This window comes from Mustela putorius, unplaced genomic scaffold (genome assembly GCF_011764305.1).
Source record: "Mustela putorius furo isolate JIRA1106 unplaced genomic scaffold, ASM1176430v1.1 tig00000224_pilon_pilon_pilon, whole genome shotgun sequence".
NCBI classification, from domain to species: Eukaryota; Metazoa; Chordata; class Mammalia; order Carnivora; family Mustelidae; genus Mustela; species Mustela putorius.
The window spans coordinates 1,912,031-1,932,370 of NW_025421321.1; the positions used below are offsets into that span (position 1 = coordinate 1,912,031).

Sequence of the window (20,340 nt, forward strand, 5' to 3'; positions counted from 1 at the left end):
TCCTTACCTACCAATTCTAGTTGCCTTGGCCCTCCTGACTTCCTGTTTCTGTCTCTTCAACTCAGTGAGTCCACTGTGCTCTCTGCTTTTTTGTGCTGTGCTCTGGAAACTTGCCTTCAGGCAGTAAGCTGGGAGAATCATAAAGCTTTTCTCATTTATTTCCCTTCTCAATGAACACAATTTTACACTGCCTGTTGTCAGATGTCTGAAAGACTTTTTTGTATATTTTATCAAGTTTGTAGTTGTCCAGAGTGGGAGAATAAATGTAGTCCTGGTTACTTCATCATGGCTAAAGACAGTTTTAATTTTTCTTTCTTCCATTTTTAAAACCCAACTGTACTGGGTAGGACTTACAGTATTATGTTGGATAATCATGTTATTAGTGGGTATCATTGCCATGTCCTGATGCAAAGGGAAAGCTTTATTTTTTACCATTTATTATGCTTGCTTCCTTTTTTTAAAAGTTGGAATAAGGAAGTTCCATTGTATTACTAGTGAGAGGTTTTTTTTTATTATTATGAGTAAATATTACCAGACATTTTTTGTTTTTGCATTCTGTAGAGAAGATTGTACATTTTCTTTAATCTTTAACAAGATGAATTTTAGTAACTGACTTTTCATTGGTAACTTAGCCTCAAAATCTTGAATACCATTTTGTATTCTTTATATATTAGGTATAAAATTAGAGTTATTTTTCTCTGAAGTGATTGGTGGAACTCACTAATAAAACCATCTCAGTCTGGGGCGCCTGGGTGGCTCAGTGGGTTAAGCCGCTGCCTTCGGCTCAGGTCATGATCTCAGGGTCCTGGGATCGAGTCCCACATCGGGCTCTCTGCTCGGCAGGGAGCCTGCTTCCTTCTCTCTCTCTCTGCCTGCCTCTCAGTGTACTTGTAATTTCTCTCTGTCAAATAAATAAAATCTTAAAAAAAAAAAAAAAAAACCATCTCAATCTGGAGTTTTCTGAGGTTTTTAATTAGTAACTAATTTTCTTTAATGATTATAGGCCAATTGAGAGTAGTTTCTTGAGAGTTGTAATCTTTTTTTTTTTTAAAGTTGTTATTTATTTATTGAGAGAGAGTGAGAAAGCATGACAGGGGAGAAGGTCAGAGGGAGAACCAGACTCCCCATGGAGCCGGGAGCCCAATGCAGGACTCAATCCCAGGACTTCGGGATCATGACCCAAGCCAAAGGCAGTCGCCCAACCAACTGAGCCACCCAGGTGCCCCTTGAGACAGTTGTAATCTTAACAGTGTTCCAAGTGTCCATTTCATCCAAATTTTCGAAGATACTTATTTAAAATATTTGATAATATATTCCTCATATCATTTTATTGTTTACATCATCTGTGATGCTATCTTCATTTCCTTTTCTGTTTCTGATTATTTGTGCTTGTTTTCTTTTCCCTTTGATCAGTCTCAACAAAGCTTTGTTGTTTGTGTTTTTTTTGTTGTTGTTGTTTTATGTGGAATTCTTAAAAATTTTTTTTTTTTATTAACATAATGTATTATTAGCCCCAGGAGTACAGGTCTGTGAATCTCCTGGTCATCTATTTTTTTTTTTTTTTTGGCTTTATTATTGGTCTTCTCAATTTTATATTGTTTTTTCCCTACTTATTTTGCCTTTCTTTGGGTTTTGATCTAATCTGCTCTAATTTCTCATTGATTCTCAGCTTTATGCTCTTAAGATAAAAAATTATTTACTGATGTTTGTTTTTTTCCTTTGATTCTCATTCATTGTGTTTTTTTTTTCTTTTATGCTTGGTTATTTTTTTATTGTAGATTTCATGGTCTTTGGAAAAGTTTTTGCAGAGATACTTTGAGGTCTAAGATGAAGTTGTCTTCCTTTAAACAGATTTGGATATGTTTATGTTTGGCCCCTATTGGCTTTAATACTCTGAGGATCCTTAAACTCATTTTATGACTCAGGGTTCTCAGTATGAAAGAGGCACTGTGAACTTGGCTTCGAATATGTGTGAGAGCAGACCCTGTGACTTCAAGTTCTCAAGGGCTTTTTGTCTCCCTTTTTATTTTCCCTGATTCATTTAGTGCCAGGGCAACCTTTCCTACAGAAACTTGGGGAGAGGAAAGGAATTGTAGGTTAATTTCTAGTTCATTCTTACCCTGAAGGTGTGGCTTTTAAGACCTCCATTCAGTGTGGGGAGGCAGTTTCTTAATAGACTCCTACCTGTATGGTCCCTGGGCTTTGATTTTTTCCTTCTTGTCCTGTGAGTCCTTTAGAAGTGAGGCTCAGGAACTAGATTGACAAGTGGCCTCAGGACAAAACTAGCTCTGATGCTTTTAGTGCAGGGGTTAGTAAACTCTTTCTGTAAAGTGCTAGATAGTAAATATTTCAGACTTTGTGGACTTACAATCTCTGTCCAAACTACTCAAAGCAGCCATAGGCAATACATAAACCAGTGAACAGGCCTATGTGATACAGACATTATCTGGACTTGGCCCATTTACTGACCCCCTTCTCTAGTCTTCTGCTCACCTCTCTCAGGCTCCACTGTCTCTTCAATTTTGACCTGGTAATTCCTTATCACTTTGGAAGTTTTTAAGGAGGTGATTTTTATATTTTAAGCCATTGTCTTTTGTTTCATTGGAAGACTGAGTATGCAGTGTATTAGAATTGGAAACCTAGGGCAAATTACTGTGGAAGAACTTCTAATGGTATGCTGTTTATTTAGCAGAAGATGTTTTGGTCTTCATTTATGACAAGTGTAATGCAACACAGTCATGTAGAGGACTGTTTATGGCTATTAGGTCATAAAATAGGTCGTGTTACTGATCTCCTTCAGGTCATTAATACATGCTTCTTTGAATTTTTCTTATGTTAAATATGTACTTACAGATTAAGTTTTACTATTTTATTATTTTGGGGAGGGAATCATGTTGGATCACATTTAGACAAGTTTCCCAAGGATAGTGTTCCTGATAATGAATACTTGTGCTCCTAATACTCTCTCTGATAATGTTCAAAGTATAGGCTAGGTATTGTAGAGAAAACAGAAATATAAGATAACTGTCTCTGTTCTCACATTTGTTTACCATCTGCATGGAAAGAATGGTATTCTGCGAAATTAAAAAAGGTGATGATCCTGAAGGACTAGAAGGATCAGGCAACTTTATGGAAGAAGTCAGTTCTGTGCACATTTATTGAGTCCCTAGGCTTCTCAAAGTACATCTCCATTTGGGCTACAAAGACAATTATAAAGGTGTCCAGGGAATTTGACAGAGGAACTATTTGCTATTATTTTTACTTGGAAAGTCGGGTTTACTTAAGAAGAGTAGGAAGTTGAATTGTGTAGATAATTTTTAGTATATCAGAATGAAGTGGAACATTCACAAACTAAGATGAATGCCCATGTCCATGCAGTGTGATATGATTTGCATCTTGAAGGACGAATAGAATGAAATAGCTAGAGGGAAAAAGGCATGCCAGGAAGAGAAGTGATCTAAGCAAGGACTTAAAGTGTGTATGCCTTTCCTTTACTTGTAATTAAAGATAAAATCATGCCTGGATTACTGGTTATTTTCATTTGATGTACGCCTTTCCTCCTTTCTTTGTTACTGTTCTTCATGCCTTATGAATCTGATTTAAAAAGCAAGAAGTTTAGAATTTGACTTAAATGTCTTTTAGGTTATTAATACTCATGCCTTTTCTCAGTTAAATAATATGTTCAGTTTGGTTGTAGTTAAGTGCCTGGCCTCATTGAGCACCGTGGCAAGTATGGGAACCCTTATCAGAAAGGGGTGTAATGTGTGAATGAATGTGAGAATGAGTCCATGTATCTTCATTCAGTTTCTATAAAGCAGTTTAAAGCACAGGTTGTACTGATGGTTTTAAAGTTCTACCTTTGTATGCATATTCTGTGCAGTTTGTTTTATTATTAAAGTTCTCTGTTTAGCAAAGATGATAACTATTTATTAATTGGTAAAAGTATAGATCTCACACCTTAGAATTACATAAATATCTTACTTAGGTAACATGGATATGCTGTATTAAATAATTAAATATTTATTTTTGCAGCTACCAACCAATAGTTGACTACATAGATGCTCAGTTTGAGGCCTATCTCCAAGAGGAGCTGAAGATCAAGCGCTCTCTCTTTAGCTACCACGATTCTCGCATCCACGTGTGTCTCTACTTCATCTCCCCGACAGGTCACTCTCTGAAGACACTAGATCTCTTAACAATGAAGAGCCTTGACAGCAAGGTGGGCTTGGAAAAGGACTCAGTTTGTCATGCTTTAATATTTATTTTGAACTTCTAAAATATCTTTATTATATATATATATGATATATATATATATCATATATATATATATACACACATATATATTTTAACTTTTATTCTGTGCATTTTTAGAACATTTGATAAGTTTCAATGTTAGGTTCTTTCCCAGAGAAATTCAGTTTGGAAGATGAGCTGCAAAGAAAACACATTAACATAAAATTTTAGTCCTTTTTTTAAGTGATTAAATTGCATGCCAGAATTTATTTGACACTAATTTTACTTTATGATGCTACTAAATGAGAAGAAGTTCATTGACAAAGATTAAGGTCTAATGTTTCATCATGTGTTATAATAAATTATGTTTTAATTTGAACCGTCTGAAAACCTGCTTTTGAATTTCTGAGCCAGCCAAAGAGTGATATGTAAATTCAGGGAGCTATAAAAAGTAATATCTACAAATTAACTTACTTGGTGGTTTTTTTTGTTTGTTTGTTTTTTAAAATCCATGTTAAAGGTGGTTGAAGACTGCTATCTCTACTGAAAAAACTAGATTTCCTATAACCTCTGATGGTGTGAGAAATGCAGCTTTCATTATACTGGCTAATGATTTTTTGAGAAAGGATTCAAGAAAAAGGGCATGCTGGCCAGTAGTATTTTCTGTATAAAAATCAGTCTGGAAAAGCATAAGGCTGCCAGTGAAGTTGTGATTGATTGACTTTTGGCTAGTTGCATAGTCCCCTGGCTTTAGCAAAAACTTGATGAAGCTTTTATGGTAGTTTACTTATCTGATCAGATGTCATAACCATTTATCCAGTATTTTCATAGTTGAGTCTAATTATATAGAAACTCTTAAAATCAACATAAAACCAAGAGTGTGCGAATTTTTCTTAGCTAGAGAGAAGCAACATGATGTAATCTGTATAAACTAATCTGTATAAACAACATAGAATTTGGTGTCCTTGGAGGCTGGTTTTAAATCCTGGCTGTGTCACTTAATAGCTTTGTGTTCTTTGATAAGTTTCTATAGTCTCCTGAGCCTCAGTTTCCTCACATCTAAAATAGAAATTTAAGGAGAATAATGCCCTACTTCCGGGGGCAGATGTGAGTGTTAATTAAATTGATAGCTTGTCTTTCGTTCCTAAAAGCAGAATACTCCTCTGCTTGAAATGAAAGTTACCTTTTGCAACCAGTGACAGGTTACCATCAGTGTAAACCATCTTTTTCCTTGCTCTTAACATGCAAATATATGAACAGCTTTCAGTTTAGCTTTCAGTCTGTGATGTACCCTGCCAGCCTAATTATAGTGATATTCTTGGCTAAGAATGCCTGAGGTACTCCCCAACTATACTATTTATAGCAAGCCCCACAGACATTATCCCCAGGGCCAGTGTCATGACTAGGCCAACGCTTGTGGCTCTTACTATGATCTTGGGACTTCAGCCAGATACCACCAGGAAACTTTGAAGGACAAGGTCTGTTACAGGTCCTAGAGGGTACATGGCATGCTGAAAGGCCACACAATGGGGTTAAATGTGATCCTGGGCTCTGCCTTTATTAGGGTTGAGTGTCAGGTGTCTCAGGTTTTATAAGTTCACTCTTTATTGGCAAATTTAAAACATAAGAGTGGGATTAGGGCATGCTCAAGTGGTCAGTTATCAAGGTCACCCAGGTTTTTTAAAAGGAAAATGTTACAGGTGGAGGTGGCTTTGTGCCTTATCCGGTTTTGCTAGTAGCTGTGTCATACAGCTAGCAATATGTTTATTCGATATGGATGTCTTTGAAATGAGCACCTTGACAATCAAAGCTTAATGTCAGACACTTCTATTACAGAGTGCTTTTGCTATCTACTGTGGAAGTAATTATAAGATGTTAACTTGGCATAGTTTATTGACAGTCTAAGTATATAATATTGAATCCAAGAACTTGGCATCAAATTTGTATGTACTTTAGCTAATTTAGCATGAAAGCTGTTTACCCACTATTGCTGGTGAGTTTTCATGGGTAGATGAGAAAAATCTTTATTTCTTCTGGAGCATATTTATAAGACTAATAAATTGAATATACACAGTAAGTGTGGAATTGTAGAAGAGCAAGAAATTTAAGAATAGAATTGATTTTTACTTTTCATTCTGAAAATTACATTGATACCTCACTCTCTTGATACTAGATAGCCTGAAATTTTTCACTGAAACCAACTAATAACCAAAAAACAAAAAAACCTACAAACCCTAGATTTGTGGAGACCTCAATCTTTTATGGGACTGATGTTGCAAAGATAGTCTTCATGACCCCAGAGTTTTTCCTTTCTGGCCAGTGATAGGACTTTAAGGCTGAGAATGTCATGAACACTTTCAATTGGTATTCATAAAATTTCCTTTCTTCAAACAATTAGGTAGGAGTCTCTCACAACAGAGTACAGATTAGATGGATTCACTGGGAAGGCGATCTGCCAAAATGAGAGGAAGAAGGAGAAACTCAGCTGCTTCATAGTTTTGCAGAAGGATCAATTATCCTGATTATTAATGCTTAGATTATTAAGAAATAAAAAATAGTACAGATTTGATGGATTCACTGGGAAGGGGATCTGCCAAAGTGAGAGGAAGAAGGAGAAACTCACCTGCTTCATAGTTTTACAGAAGGATCAATTATCCTGATTATTAATGCTTAGATTATTAAATTAAAAATACTTAGTGAATTCAGCAGGTGATCTCAGCTTCCTGCTTACATTTTGTGTGTGACAGAATTATGAGAGACTTTGAGAAATAGAAGAAAATGTAAGATTTCTAACCCTAAATTCAGATGTAAGATTAATTTTGTAAGAATTCTGCTTTTTAAAAGCAGTTACTATTAAGGCCAGCATCTATAGAAGTGATTTGTGTAGGGGAATATGGTGACAGTGACAGTCAGCGATTATCTAGGTTAGGAGTTGGCAAGCTTTTTCTGTGAAGCTGTGCTCTAGTAAATCTTAATTTATATCAACAGACAACTGTACCATAGTTTGTTCATTCCCAGATCTAGGTTATGGAAGTTAGTCAGAGACCGAGTGGTTTTGAATGCAAAACTACAGAATTAAAAAAATAAACCTCCAATTATGATATTTTGTTTTTCTTTATTGTTAATAGGTGAACATTATACCAGTGATTGCCAAAGCAGATGCAATTTCTAAAGCTGAATTACAGAAGTTTAAGATCAAGCTCATGAGTGAATTGGTTAGCAACGGTGTCCAGATATATCAGTTTCCAACAGACGATGAAACTATTGCTAAAATCAATGCTTCAATGAATGTAAGCTCCTAGTTGAATTTTAATTTTATTTACATGTGAAAAGACTAATTTATAAGTGACATTTCTGCTAACACACTTTCACTTGTGTCTTCCAAAAAGACTTCATACTTATTGAGTTTTCAATAAGTTCAATATAGGAAAATGTTTTATTTTCTAGAGTTGGAAAAAATATATGAGAATGTATTTACTTTCACCTAAATAAAATGATACATTGGCAAGGCTGGAATTTTCCTTTTGTGGCACCATGTTTACTAATTGCCTTAGAAAGATGCCTTTAGTCCTATCTTTAAAAAACATGTGAAGTCTTTCTATTTATTCTCCTTTGGAATGCTTGGGAACTTTAAAATCTTTAAGGACATATTTCTGATCTGGTATTTAAGCTCATCCTCCCTTACAGCATCACATGTACATATTAAACATTCACATAACTTTTCTTTTCTTTTTTTTAAAGACTTTATTTATTTATTTGAGAGAGAGAGAATGAGAGAGAGCATGAGAGAGGTCAGCTGGAGAAGCAGACTCCCTGCCGAGCAAGGAGCCTGATGTGGGACTCGATTCTGGGACTCCAGGATCATGACCTGAGCCAAAGGCAGTTGCTTAACCAACTGAGCCACCCAGGTGCCCCAATATTCACGTAACTTTTTATCTAATATGACTAAAGATGGCTAAGTTCTTTGTGATACTTTCTTCAGGCTACTAGATTTCTTAAATATCTGGTTATATTTTGAAGAGTCATTGGTTTTAACTTAACCATATGTTCTTGTGGGAAATACCTCCCTGAGATTGTTAACTTACCTACAAAATTGGGTTAATACCTGCAGTTGGGTTGTTGTGAGGATTTAGTCTTTGTTCACTGCTTAACACAGTGACATTCAGTAACTGTTCATGCCATTTCTCCTTTTCCTTTTCTGATTTTTCATTAAGATACTTTAAATATATAAAAAACTGACTAATGTAAATGAAGTGATCTCAATACCGATGTGTTATATTGTCTCTAAATATAATTTTATTATTTGTGCCCACTTGGAATAATTTTTCAGAAAGACACAATTAAGATACTTATCAGTTATTAAAAATTAAACGTAATACTTAATACTTAAACATTAGACCTTTCTCCTGTATTAATTCTCACCTTCAGACATACCAGTCTACTCTACTACTATTCTCTAAATCTAGCTGTTATGTGTTTGTTCAAAATCTTCTCCTTACTTAAGTTAGTTCTTACTCTCCTTGGTCCATCTCTGGTTTGGGTTATATCTTCCTGCTCACAGTGATTCCTCATTCCTCTAAGTTTATGTAACATTTTAGTACCTTTTGTACTAGTTTGGGGCTTAACTACCATTTTGTATTAGTACCATGCATCTGTGCACACATTAAACATAGATATATATTTTAGTTATTCATTTGGTATGTGTAAGTGTGTGTACGTGTGTAATTTCCTCAACATTATCTTTGTCTTTTAGGGCAAAGATAATATTGAGGGAAATGATACCTATACTAGAATCTTTTTTTATTCCTGTAGCATGATACCTTGCATGTGGGGGATGCTCAATGATTAATTTTCTTTATGGGGCCTGAAATTTACTTGTATAGAACAGTTGTCACATACTCACTGCCAAGTTTTAAAATTGGAGGTATAGGGATGCCTGGGTGGCTCAGTTGATTAAGTAAGCATCTGCCTTCTGCTCAGGTCATGATCCCAGGGTCCTGGGGATTGAGTCCCCCGCATCAAGCTTCTTGCTCAAGAGGGAACCTGCTTCTTTCTCTGCCTGCAGCATCCCATGCTTGTGCTGTCCCTTTCTCTGGCAAATAAGTAAAATCTTAAAAAAATAATTTTAAAATAAAATCAGAGGCATAGCAGATCATTTGATTTTAATAACTTTGTTATTTAGTACATTTTCTCTAATCTATTACTTTCATAAAACTTTTTTAGTTAGTGATTTATCATAATAGTGTGCGATATGATTTGGTATCATGGTTCCTTTCCAGGGACATTTGCCATTTGCTGTTGTAGGAAGTATGGATGAGGTAAAAGTTGGAAATAAGATGGTCAAAGCTCGCCAGTACCCGTGGGGTGTTGTACAAGGTAAATGAGATGAATGATGACTGGGAATACGCATGTCACCTAACAGTCTGAAAGTTGCATTCAGTGCATTCTCTAAGGTGATGCTTATTTTGGGTTATGATTTGCTTATCAGAACAGTGGCATGTATTTTGTTTTGGCCAAGTATGTGGAGGCTGGGCTTTCCCATTTTCTTTATTATATCACACACATTTTGTGCCTGGTGTGCCAAGACATTCAGAAAGTGGGAAGCACTAGACAGAACAGAATTTGAATATAAATATTAGTGTTTAAACATGATACATAAACTAATTACTAAAACGTAATTCTAGGCACAATAAACCACCTCGTACATTTATGTATTTCCAATTATCAAAGTATTGCCAACTATTTCCAAAACTAAGTCACCCAATTAAAAAATTTTAGGATTTATCTAGCCTTGTAATGAATAAGTAATTAGTACTATCTGGTTCATTCATTTACTTGTAGTACTAATAATGGGAAATGGATTACCCCTGTTAGTACTGGTTTCCTAATACTGCTGATATTTTAATTGACAGATTTGTAATTAAAAGATATTGACAAAACTTAACATTTTTAATGTATAAAAATATAAAAGTAGTAATTCTACTTAAAACTATTGGTTACAGTTACATAATTATTTGTAGTCTTCCAGTCACCATAACCCTAGAAGAAGGACCATGTAAGGAGAACTAAGTATATTTATTCACTAATTTTGAATGGTGTCAAACACAACATCATAAATATGGCATTGTATATAAAGAGTTTGATAATTATAGCATGTACAGATGGTATCTTGAGTATGTAGAATTACTACTTTGAAGTTTTAATAAAATAATATTACAGGGTCTTTTTAAGCACTTTGTAAAATCTCCTAAGGATGGTTTGTAAAATGCTAACAAAATATTAGTGAAATAATTGGAACATTCTAGTGACATAATATAATGTATTTCTTTCCTGTTTATCCATTGCCTACTAAATTTAAAGTAGTTTCCCAATCTGTTACATTGCTTATAATTCAGTGTGTGTAATGCAAGAGTTTCTTCCTTGGTTACTTACATAAAACAATCATAGGTGTTAGACTGATCATTTCACTGTTATTTCAGATGTGTTTTTATAGATTCTTTCATTCAACAAGCACTGTGTGCCAGGAATTAAAAATTGGTGTTGCTGTTTTCTTGTTTTTCTGGCTAGTGGAAAATGAAAACCACTGTGATTTTGTAAAGCTCCGGGAAATGCTCATTTGTACAAACATGGAAGATCTGCGAGAACAGACCCACACTAGGCATTATGAACTTTACAGGCGTTGCAAACTGGAGGAAATGGGCTTTACAGATGTGGGCCCAGAGAATAAGCCGCTCAGGTAACGGGATTTCTGTGAGAAGCCAATCAAAGAGGAAGTTATAGAGGATTGTACTTTGTTTTATATCCAGGATGTTGGAGAATGTGGTTTTCAGAAACCTGGCAAACCATGAAGTAGAATCATTTGCTTATGATTAATTATTGTGCTTCTCAGATCACTTGAGGCTTTCTTGCCTTTGAAGGGTCTCTAATACTTCATCTGATTCTAAGAGTTTAAGAAAGAACACAATGGCAGAAGCCCATTATCTCAGTACATGCTGAAATGAATAACTAAAGGAAAGAATTCTCATTTGGTTTTATATTTGTATTTTTCTGAAAAAGATAAAAGTATATTTCTCTGTTCTTCTAAAAGAAAGTTGGAATGTGAATCATATTAAACCAAAAAACCCGTTGTTTTTAGCTTGGTGAAAGTTTGGAATGACTTAAATTTAGGAAAATGTCTTCTAAAGGAAGAATGAACGTGCTTGTAGGAAGTCAGGGATTAAACTGTTTCTTAAAATATTCCAGGGTAGTTATAAGAATTTTAAAGCCTGATGACCTTCTTGTTCAGTAATTACAGCATTCAGTGTTATAAACTTGCTAGGTAATTTTATGTGGCTTTACATCCCTGACTTGTTTTTATTAAGATACGTAAACATGAAACTCTAATCCTTACCTACTACATCAGATTTGATATGATGTAGCATTCCAGAATAGGTTTTTTGCATGGAGGAAAGTAGGAAATCTTCAGGAAAAAACACTCTAAAACTCTGTTATAGAACTAAGGATTTTTTTTCTATTTCATTATTTGCATTTTGGTCATTTCCCTGACTCTTAGTATTTGTACTAGAGTAAACACAAAAAGTAGAAGGAGAACATTACTTCAGTGATGCCATTGTATCTGACCTTTGGGAAGATTTAATAGTAGATGAGGTTAAATTTTTCAAGTTTTTAATCTATGGCTTTAATTAGTTTTTTTTTTTAGCTCTAGTAGTATGATAAATTATGATATATCATATGATATCATCATGGTAAGTTAGGATATTTTATATGATATCATATAAAATATGATAAATCTAGTAGTATGATAAAAAAGAATTATGTATACTCAACCCCTCTTCACCAATTTCAGGCATGCTGTGCTTTTGATCACTTCTGATAAAACTATTTTCTCTATTGAAGATTTGGCTTCACTAGTGTTTTCCAGAGGAGGCTTCATGTCTCATTCTTTCAAGTCTAAGGGGCAATTCAGAGGTCTCGGTGTACATTAGTAAGACACAAATACTGAGTGAGAGCAAGTGGGACAGCCTTTGAAGTACTCTGAGAAGAGGGATTCAGGTTGCCTGGTGGGTCAGTCATCAGGCATCTATGGAAGATTAAGAAATGCAGGTTCAGAACTTCTACAGATAGAGCCTAAGAGTCTGCATTTAAGTTAAATTTTCCATTCACTCATCTAACAGATACTTGCTGTTCGTCTCCCATATGCTTTCACACACTGCTGGTCAGTTGGTCAGTGGGTAGGTAAGCACCGTGGGCTTAAACAGAAACTGCCTTACAGAATTTCTGGGATGGAGGTGAGAGGAGGACCCTCTGGCCCTTTGTGGAAAATAGAGTCGGGGTGCTCACACAGTAGTCCTGGTGAGACCCTAAAGACTTGGTAGTGTAGAGGTGGTCAGAAGTACATTTAGGACATGTAATTTGAAGGTAAAGTTCATAGGACTCATTGATGGTTTGGGTATGGGCTGTAAAAGGACAGAGGAATCAAGGATGACTCTGGTCATTGAGAAATGACCTGAATTTGGCTAAATGGTGGTAATGTTTACTGATAGGAGCAAGACTGGGGAAGGGATAGATTTTAGGGGTTATGATTAATAATTGAGAGGTTTCAGACATGTTAAATTTAAGTTGCTTATTAAATATGCCAGTGAAGGGGCACCTGGTTGGCTTGGTGGGTTAAACATTCAGCTCTTGGTTTCAGCTCATGGCGTGATCTCATGGATTGTGGGATGGAACTCTGCATTGGGCTCCACACTCCACAGGGAGTCTGTTTTGAGCATTCTATTCCTCTGCCTTTCTGCCCACTCATATATGTACATGTGTTCTCTGTCTCTCTCTAAAATAAATAAAGCTTTTAAAAAATAAATATTCCAGTGAAAAGTTTCAGTACGTTATTACATAAATGAATCTGGCACTTAGGGAGAAGTTAAGGCTGAGATAATAATTTGGGAGTCAGCAGTGATTTAATATGAAAAATCATAAACTTTTATTTTATTTTTTAAAAGACTTTATTTATTTAACAGAGATAGAGCCAGAGAACACAAGCAGGGGGAAGGGCAGAGGGAGAGGGAGCAGCAGGCTCTCCACTGAGCAGGGAGCCTGAGGAGGTGTTCCATCCCAGGCTCCTGGCATCGTGACCTGAGCCACCCAGGTGCCCCCAAAATATAAACATTTAAAACAAATCATAACATTTAAATCATAAATCATAAAACTTTAAAAATAAAGCTCTGGGCTAAGTTCTGGGGATATAATACTGAGGAAGAGCCTATAGACCTGCCTATCATGGAGTTTACATTCTTATTGGGGAGGCCAAAATCAAATAGCACAATTAATCACAGTTGTGAAATGTCTGCTAAAGGAGAGATGGTATGTAGTGAGGGAGGGTTTCCTGACTTAATTTGAAAATCAGAGAAGATTTTCTTGAGGCAGTTACTGTTTTGAGCTAATAATTTGGGGAAATCAGAGCAAGACATGAAAAGACTGCAAGCAGAGAGAGAATGACATCTTCAGAGCTCTTTAAGAAGGTCAGCGCAGCTAGAGAGCATAAGATTGAGAGAACAGGTAGGCAGTAATCAAACTGTGGATCACTTGGTTGGGATTTGTGCTTTGTTCCAAGGGAAAGGCAAAACCACCATTCAAGGAGTTATCATTACCATATTTACATTTGAAAAATCACTTTTAGCTATAATGCAAAGAAAGTATTAAAGTGGTATGCAGAGATGCTTAGGAGAGACCAGTAGAAGAGTATTGCTTGGACTGAAGTAAAAGTGGTAAAAATAGAACTGGATGTGTTTGAGACATATCTAGAAGATGAAATTGAAAGAACTTAGTGACTGTTTGGATATAATGAGGTAAAGAAGCAGGAAATGCCAGAAGATGCTGCTTAAAAAAAAAAAAGGCATCTAGTTTCCTGGTATTATGGTTTCATTGGCTAGGTAGATGGTTGTACTTTTCCTTGAGACAGGTTATCTCTGGAAGGACTGGCTTTTTTGTGGAGCTGCAGTGATGGGCATGATGGAGCATAAGCTTGGTTTGGGACCTGCTGACTTGAGTTTCCTCTGGAACATACAAGTGACAGTGTTCCACTTTGGGTATTTTTCTGGAGCTCAGGGAAGAGGGCTGGGCCAAAGTAATAAACTTAAGAGTCATCAGCATTTAGATGGCTAACTGAATGTATGAATAGGGATGAGATTGCCTAGAGAGAGAAGTATGTCTGAAAAGAAAGGTGCCTTGAAAACAGACTTGAGTCACTCTGATATTTGTCAGCTGGAGAAGTAGATAGAAAAGATTGAGAAGTCTTGGGTAGAGGAAGGAGGTAAGCCAGCAGTGTCATGTCTTGGAAGCCAAGTGAAGAAAGTTTCAGGGAGAAGTCAGCTGTGTTGAAGCTGAGGATCAAGTTCTTGCTATAGAAGTACAGCAGTGTAATAAAATCCAGTTGCTTCCTTTACAGCTCTTTGAACATAATGAAGACCACTCCTCTAAAACAAAAAGGGCAATAAGTTCTATGAAAGACTACATCAGCCAAGAATTACAGATTCAAAGGGAAATCTTAGAACAGGTAGAAACCAGTTTCATTCTGTGCTGGGAGTGGAGTGAATGAGCTGAAACCATTTCCCGCCTTTTTTGGTTTCTTCTTGACAATTTACAGCCTAGTCCAATATGCCTGGCTTAGGACATGTATCCTTTTTGTCTTGGCCAGAGTGGGCATGAATCTAATTAATTGTCCCACCAGACTATATCCCCAGGGAGAAGAGGTAGCTTTCCAAAATTAATCAGGCTAACAATACCAAAAGAAGGTATAGGTAGGTGGTGGACATTCAGAATCAAAGACTGCTTAGAACATCCATGTTTTTTAAAGCATTTCTTTAGTTTGGGGAACATCTGCTCACTGATCAAATGAAGAATGGAAAATTGGAAAATGGAGATTCTTCAATTTATACTGGGTAACAGATTGGGTAGGGAACAAGCAAGAAAGGATGGGGAACTAGATCTTATGTAAGGGAGGCCTCTGCCTGCCTGCGTCTTCTGCCCTTCCTAGGCTGCTCTTCTTAAGAGAGAAGACATTTCTTACTGAATTTCTTGAATCAGACACGGCATAATGTTTCTTCTCTTGGTGTTTTATTTGCGAATAAATTATTTGATAAAGCTTCTGTAGTTCATTATAGCTTGATGTCTTAGGAAAGTTCTACAGTTTCAAAAGTTATATTCTGTTTTCTGGGCAATATTTTCCATTTAATTTAGGGTATACCTAATAGTCACTCTGATTTGGTTGAAAGTTCATCCCTCAATACTGTATCTATCAATTAAAAAAATAGTTATATAAACTTGTTGGGATGACTTTTAATTCTCTTTACTACCCAATCTTCTTTATTGCCAGAACCTTCAGCTTGTTTTCCATTTCCATTTTATTGTGAAGAGTTAGGCTGAGTCATAGTTATTGTCCAAATCTCTCAACACTACTCATGTGCTTATCATGAGGTCCCAGTAAATGGCATTATACTCTCCTCTAATCTTAATTAGCTGATCTTTAATTATTAAAGCTAGATCAGAAGTGGTGTTAAAAACCTTCTTAAATCCCTAAGTTATTTTAGATTAACATAACCATTTTCATTCCCACAGTTAATCATCTTTAACATTTAAGTACAAAATCACTGCCATTTGAAGTGTTGAGGGACCTGTAGTTTTGAAAGGAAGATTCTTGTAGTATTTTAGGTTAAGTGTTTGACTTAATTTTTTTGTGTTGTAAAATTTGTGTCTTTGGAACTCTCAAGAATAAATAACTTTCTGCATTTAGTCTAGAGCCGAAATGGAAAAAGCTTAGCAGGCTTTTTAGAACAGGATATAAAACACAAGTCCTAAGTGAAGGGACTGTAGTGATTTTCTTGATGAATATGAGCATTTGAGAATTTTTTTTTCTTCCTCTTTGATTTTAAACTTTGCTTTAAACAGTGATATTTGCAAGTATAGTAATGTTTCATTGAATATTAAGCTAATTTTATACTAAAAAAAGCAAGAATTTTTACTAAAATAGCAAGAAAACTTTTTCATTTTTGTTACAGTAGCTGCATTAGTTTTATAATACTATGTAAATTGTTCCCTTACAGATCTTCTAGGAGTTCCTTTACCACCTTTTGAAAGATAGTGCAGGTTTCTTTACTTAGAATTGATTTTACTTAAAATTTACTTCTGGTTCTCAAAGCTGAAAAACATTGAGATGTGACAGAAAATATGCAGGAGGAGTAACATGATTTTTTAATCTTTTTTTTTTATTTATTGTATTTTATTTTATTTATTTATTTTTTTAAGATTTTATTTATTTATTTGACAGACAGAGATCACAAGTAGGCAGAGAGAGAGGAGGAAGCAGGTTCCCTGCCCAGCAGAGAGCCCGATGTGGAGCTTGATCCCAGAACCCTGGGATCATGACCTGAGCTGAAGGCAGAGGCTTTAACCCACTGAGCCACCCAGGCGCCCCTTTTTTTCTTTTTTAAAGATCTTATTTGCTTATTTGACAGACAGAAATCACAAGTAGGCAGAAAGGCAGGCAGAGACAGAGTGGGGGAAGCAGGCTCCCTGATGAGCAGAGAGCCAGATGCAGGGCTCAATCCCAGGACCCCTGGGATCATGACCTGAGTTGAACAGAGGCTTTAACCCACTGAGCCACGCAGGTGCCCCTTTAATCTTTTGATAAAACAAAAATCTGACCTGGTTCAAATTCTAGCTTTTTACTTACAGCTATGTTGCTTTGATTACTTTACTTCTCTGAGCTTTAGTTTTCTTATCTGTAAAACAGAGTATTAGTGCTAGTTTGCTTGGGTGCTATGGGAATTAGGTAGATAAAGGATTCCAGGAAAGTATCTTGTTGGGAGTAGCTATTCAAGTAGCTATTCAAGTAGGTCTTTTCTCTTTGCCAGGTAGATTTATTTTCCTTTTAAGCAACTCAAGTGTTTATATACACAGATAATGAGAACTTTTTTAAACTTACATTTGGTACGAATTCAAAACATCATTTAAGTCATTTGTCATTAGAGACTATCAATCCAATGTAGGATCAGTGAATTGTAGTGAGGTTTCTGAAAACAATGAAAGTAGCCTGATATAGAGGCTTCATTAAAATAAGAACAAAACAAACATAGAAAAATAAAAAGCCTGGTAAATGTTTCCTTAAGATCTGGGGCATTAATGTGGTTATCTAGGGCAGTTTGTACATTTTGCTTTTAAAGATACTGTTTAGGATATTTGCCTCTTCAAAATACTTGCTACTCATACCCTGCACAGTCGGCCATAACAGCTGTTGCGTAACGTTTCTTACTCTAATTCTCCTTTTACTTCTAGAATTCTATACTTAGAAGATTTATTTTTCCAGTTATTGGAACAGTGACTAGGTTGGTATGTCTGGAACCTTAGGAGGATTAGATTTGTTTGGTAAGAGATGAATCTGGAAGGATAGAATTAGGCCAGATGGTGAAGTTCCTTAAGTGCTATTTAAAGGAGGTGGTACCTTATTTAAGACTGTAAAATTCCTTAATTCATCATACTTATTTCTATTTAGATATAAAGTACTTATGTAAGCAGTAGAAATTTCTTACTGTAAAACAGCTGGAAGGCACATTTGTGCTCCTTGTTAAAACTTTGGGATAGTCTCATAGTGTGTTAAAATGGAAGGGCTTGGTGTCTGACATATATAAGAAGTCTGTGATACCTCTGAATGCTGTAAGTAAGAAAGGGCAGCTGGGCATAGTGTTCCAGGACAATCCTTGCTCTGCTTGGTTAAATCGAGCTCTACTTCCTGGCAATTTCTGTCATTAAATGAACATTGTACAAAGACCTTGATGTGTCTAGAGAGCTTTGCTGGGTAGTCGGTTTACAGAGATAATGATCTATTAGAAGAGAGAGACAGGGTATAAATGCCAAAGAAGAGTACGAAGTGCCATGAGAGAGCTTAGAAGGCATAGCTAGTTCCAACAGGGGGTAGGAGAGAAGGCTTTTTTTTTTTTTTTAAGATGTTATTTTTTTATTTGTCAGAGAGGGAGAGCAAACATAACCAGGGGGAGTTGCAGAGGGAGAAGGGAGCTTTATGTGGGGCTCCATTCAGGACTCTGGGATCATGACCTGAGCCAAAAGCAGATGCTTAACCATCTGAACCACCCAGAAGGAAGTTGCATTTGAAATTGGACTTGAGGAGTAAAGGATTAGCTGGGTAGAATGGGGTTTGGCAGGGGGGCATTAGTGTTGGAAGCACAGGAATTACACAAGCTAAAGCATGAAATCTGTGGTATTAGGAAGAATGACTAGGTTGGTATGGCTGGCACCTTAGGAGGATTGAATTTGTTTGGTAAGAGACAAATCTGGAAAGGTAGAATTAGACCAGATTCAAAAGTGTAAGTGCTATTCAAAAGAGGTGGTACATATTCTGTAGATAACTAATGCTGTGGAAAAAAAGATAAGAGGTCTGTGCGGTTTTTCTGGAAAATCTAGGAGTGGCAAGAAGTAAGAAAATGAAAGAAAGGGGAACTAAAAGCCCAGAGGTCAGTTAGGATATTAATTTATAATAATGAAGGCAAAAAAATCACCAAGTTTGAGTTGGGCTGTAACAATATCTGTTGAAATCAGAAGATGGGATTAAAATGATGTCAAGGTCACAGACTGAACTCTCAGACCTTGGTGATCAGATACAGAGATAAGGTAAGGGAAGAGTCAAGGATGACTTCAAGACTTCAGGGTTTCCAAAGACAGTGATGCTAATTAAGACTGAAAGAGGAATTCATTTGGGGTAATACCAGAATACTTCTTGAAAAGGACTTGATAAATCAGAGATTTCAGAAACCTGGTATTCTGTAGCTGTGGCATCTGTGGCTTTTTATGTTTCATGCTGTAGGAAATGTCATGTTTCAGGTTACTCTGTATAAGAGGGTATTGGTAATTGTTATTATAGTATAAGGCTTAACCGGAGAAGTGTGAGTGTTTGGAAGTTTCCTACATCATTTTTTAACATGAGAGTACCACAAATAACTTTTTAGTCTTCAAGAAACCTATGAAGCTAAAAGACATGAATTTTATGGAGAACGTCAGAGGAAGGAAGAAGAAATGAAGCAGATGTTTGTGCAGCGAGTAAAGGAGAAAGAAGCCATACTGAAAGAAGCTGAAAGAGAGGCAAGTATGCTGGTTTGATGTGATCTACATTTGTTTTTTAAGTATCCTACTGGGGAGATTTAGCTCAAGAATTTAGCTGAGATGCTTTTGGAGATTACTTGTTGTTCATTAAAAAGTAGTTATTGTAACCCATAGTCTTTGAGTACAGACTTCAATTTTGGCCTTTTTGCGTAAATAGTCTTCCATAAGAAGTGGTTCACCAAGGACTTTTACATTGGCCTAGGTTACTAATAAGGGTTTTAAATGCTTTAAGTTTGAACCAGAAATGTTTTAGCTGTGGCTTGATAAAGCCTTTCTTGGGAGTTATTGAGAGTTGTTGGAGTTGATACTTGCTATGAAATAGGTAACTATGAAAGCAGTTAAGTAGTTCTTTGAGTTTGAAGTCAGGCTTTCTAGATGAGTCAGGTAGTTGTATGACCTTTGGATAATCTTGGTACACATGTGCGGTTGCATACACATAAACATCACGGTTAATTTCCATAATTCTGTGTGCTTCTAGTTCTTCAAGCAATAATTTTATATTTGGGTTAAACTCTTTTCTGTGGACCTAACCACAGTGGTTACTTTTAAGTGAAATGGCCATATTCAAGATGACGGTCAAAAAGGATAAGCTCAAAAGGGAATTTGCCATCTGTATTTTATATATGTGTGTTTATGCATCTGAGGGGAGGATGTTTTTTCCTGGTCATCTGAAAGCTAGTTGTAGACATCATGACACTTTATCCCAAGACCCTTCAGTTTGCATCTCTGAAGCTCAGGCATGTTTTCCTCCATAACCATTGTACGAGTTTTACACCTAAGAAAATTAATAGGAGTGCCATAATATCACCTGATCTCCAGTAGGTATTCACACTTCCCTAATTGTTCAGAGATGGCCTTTTGTTGTTGTTTTGTTTCGTTTTGTTTTGTTTTGGGGGTTTTTTGGTGATTATTTTTACTTTGTGTTTGAACTGGAATTCGGTT

At 36.0% G+C, this 20,340-nt stretch overlaps 1 protein-coding gene across 4 annotated transcripts in view; it reads left to right on the top strand.

The window, feature by feature from the left end:
• Positions 1–20,340, top strand: part of SEPTIN10 (septin 10) — a 76,404-nt gene that overhangs the window by 46,573 nt on the left and 9,491 nt on the right. For all 4 annotated transcript variants that reach the window (XM_045077592.1, XM_004764326.3, XM_004764327.3 and 1 more), the window contains 5 exons: positions 4,033–4,219; positions 7,362–7,523; positions 9,513–9,609; positions 10,801–10,969; positions 19,245–19,377. In XM_045077592.1, coding sequence (XP_044933527.1) covers positions 4,033–4,219; positions 7,362–7,523; positions 9,513–9,609; positions 10,801–10,969; positions 19,245–19,377 — 748 coding nt within the window. The remainder of the gene's footprint in view (positions 1–4,032; positions 4,220–7,361; positions 7,524–9,512; positions 9,610–10,800; positions 10,970–19,244; positions 19,378–20,340) is intronic.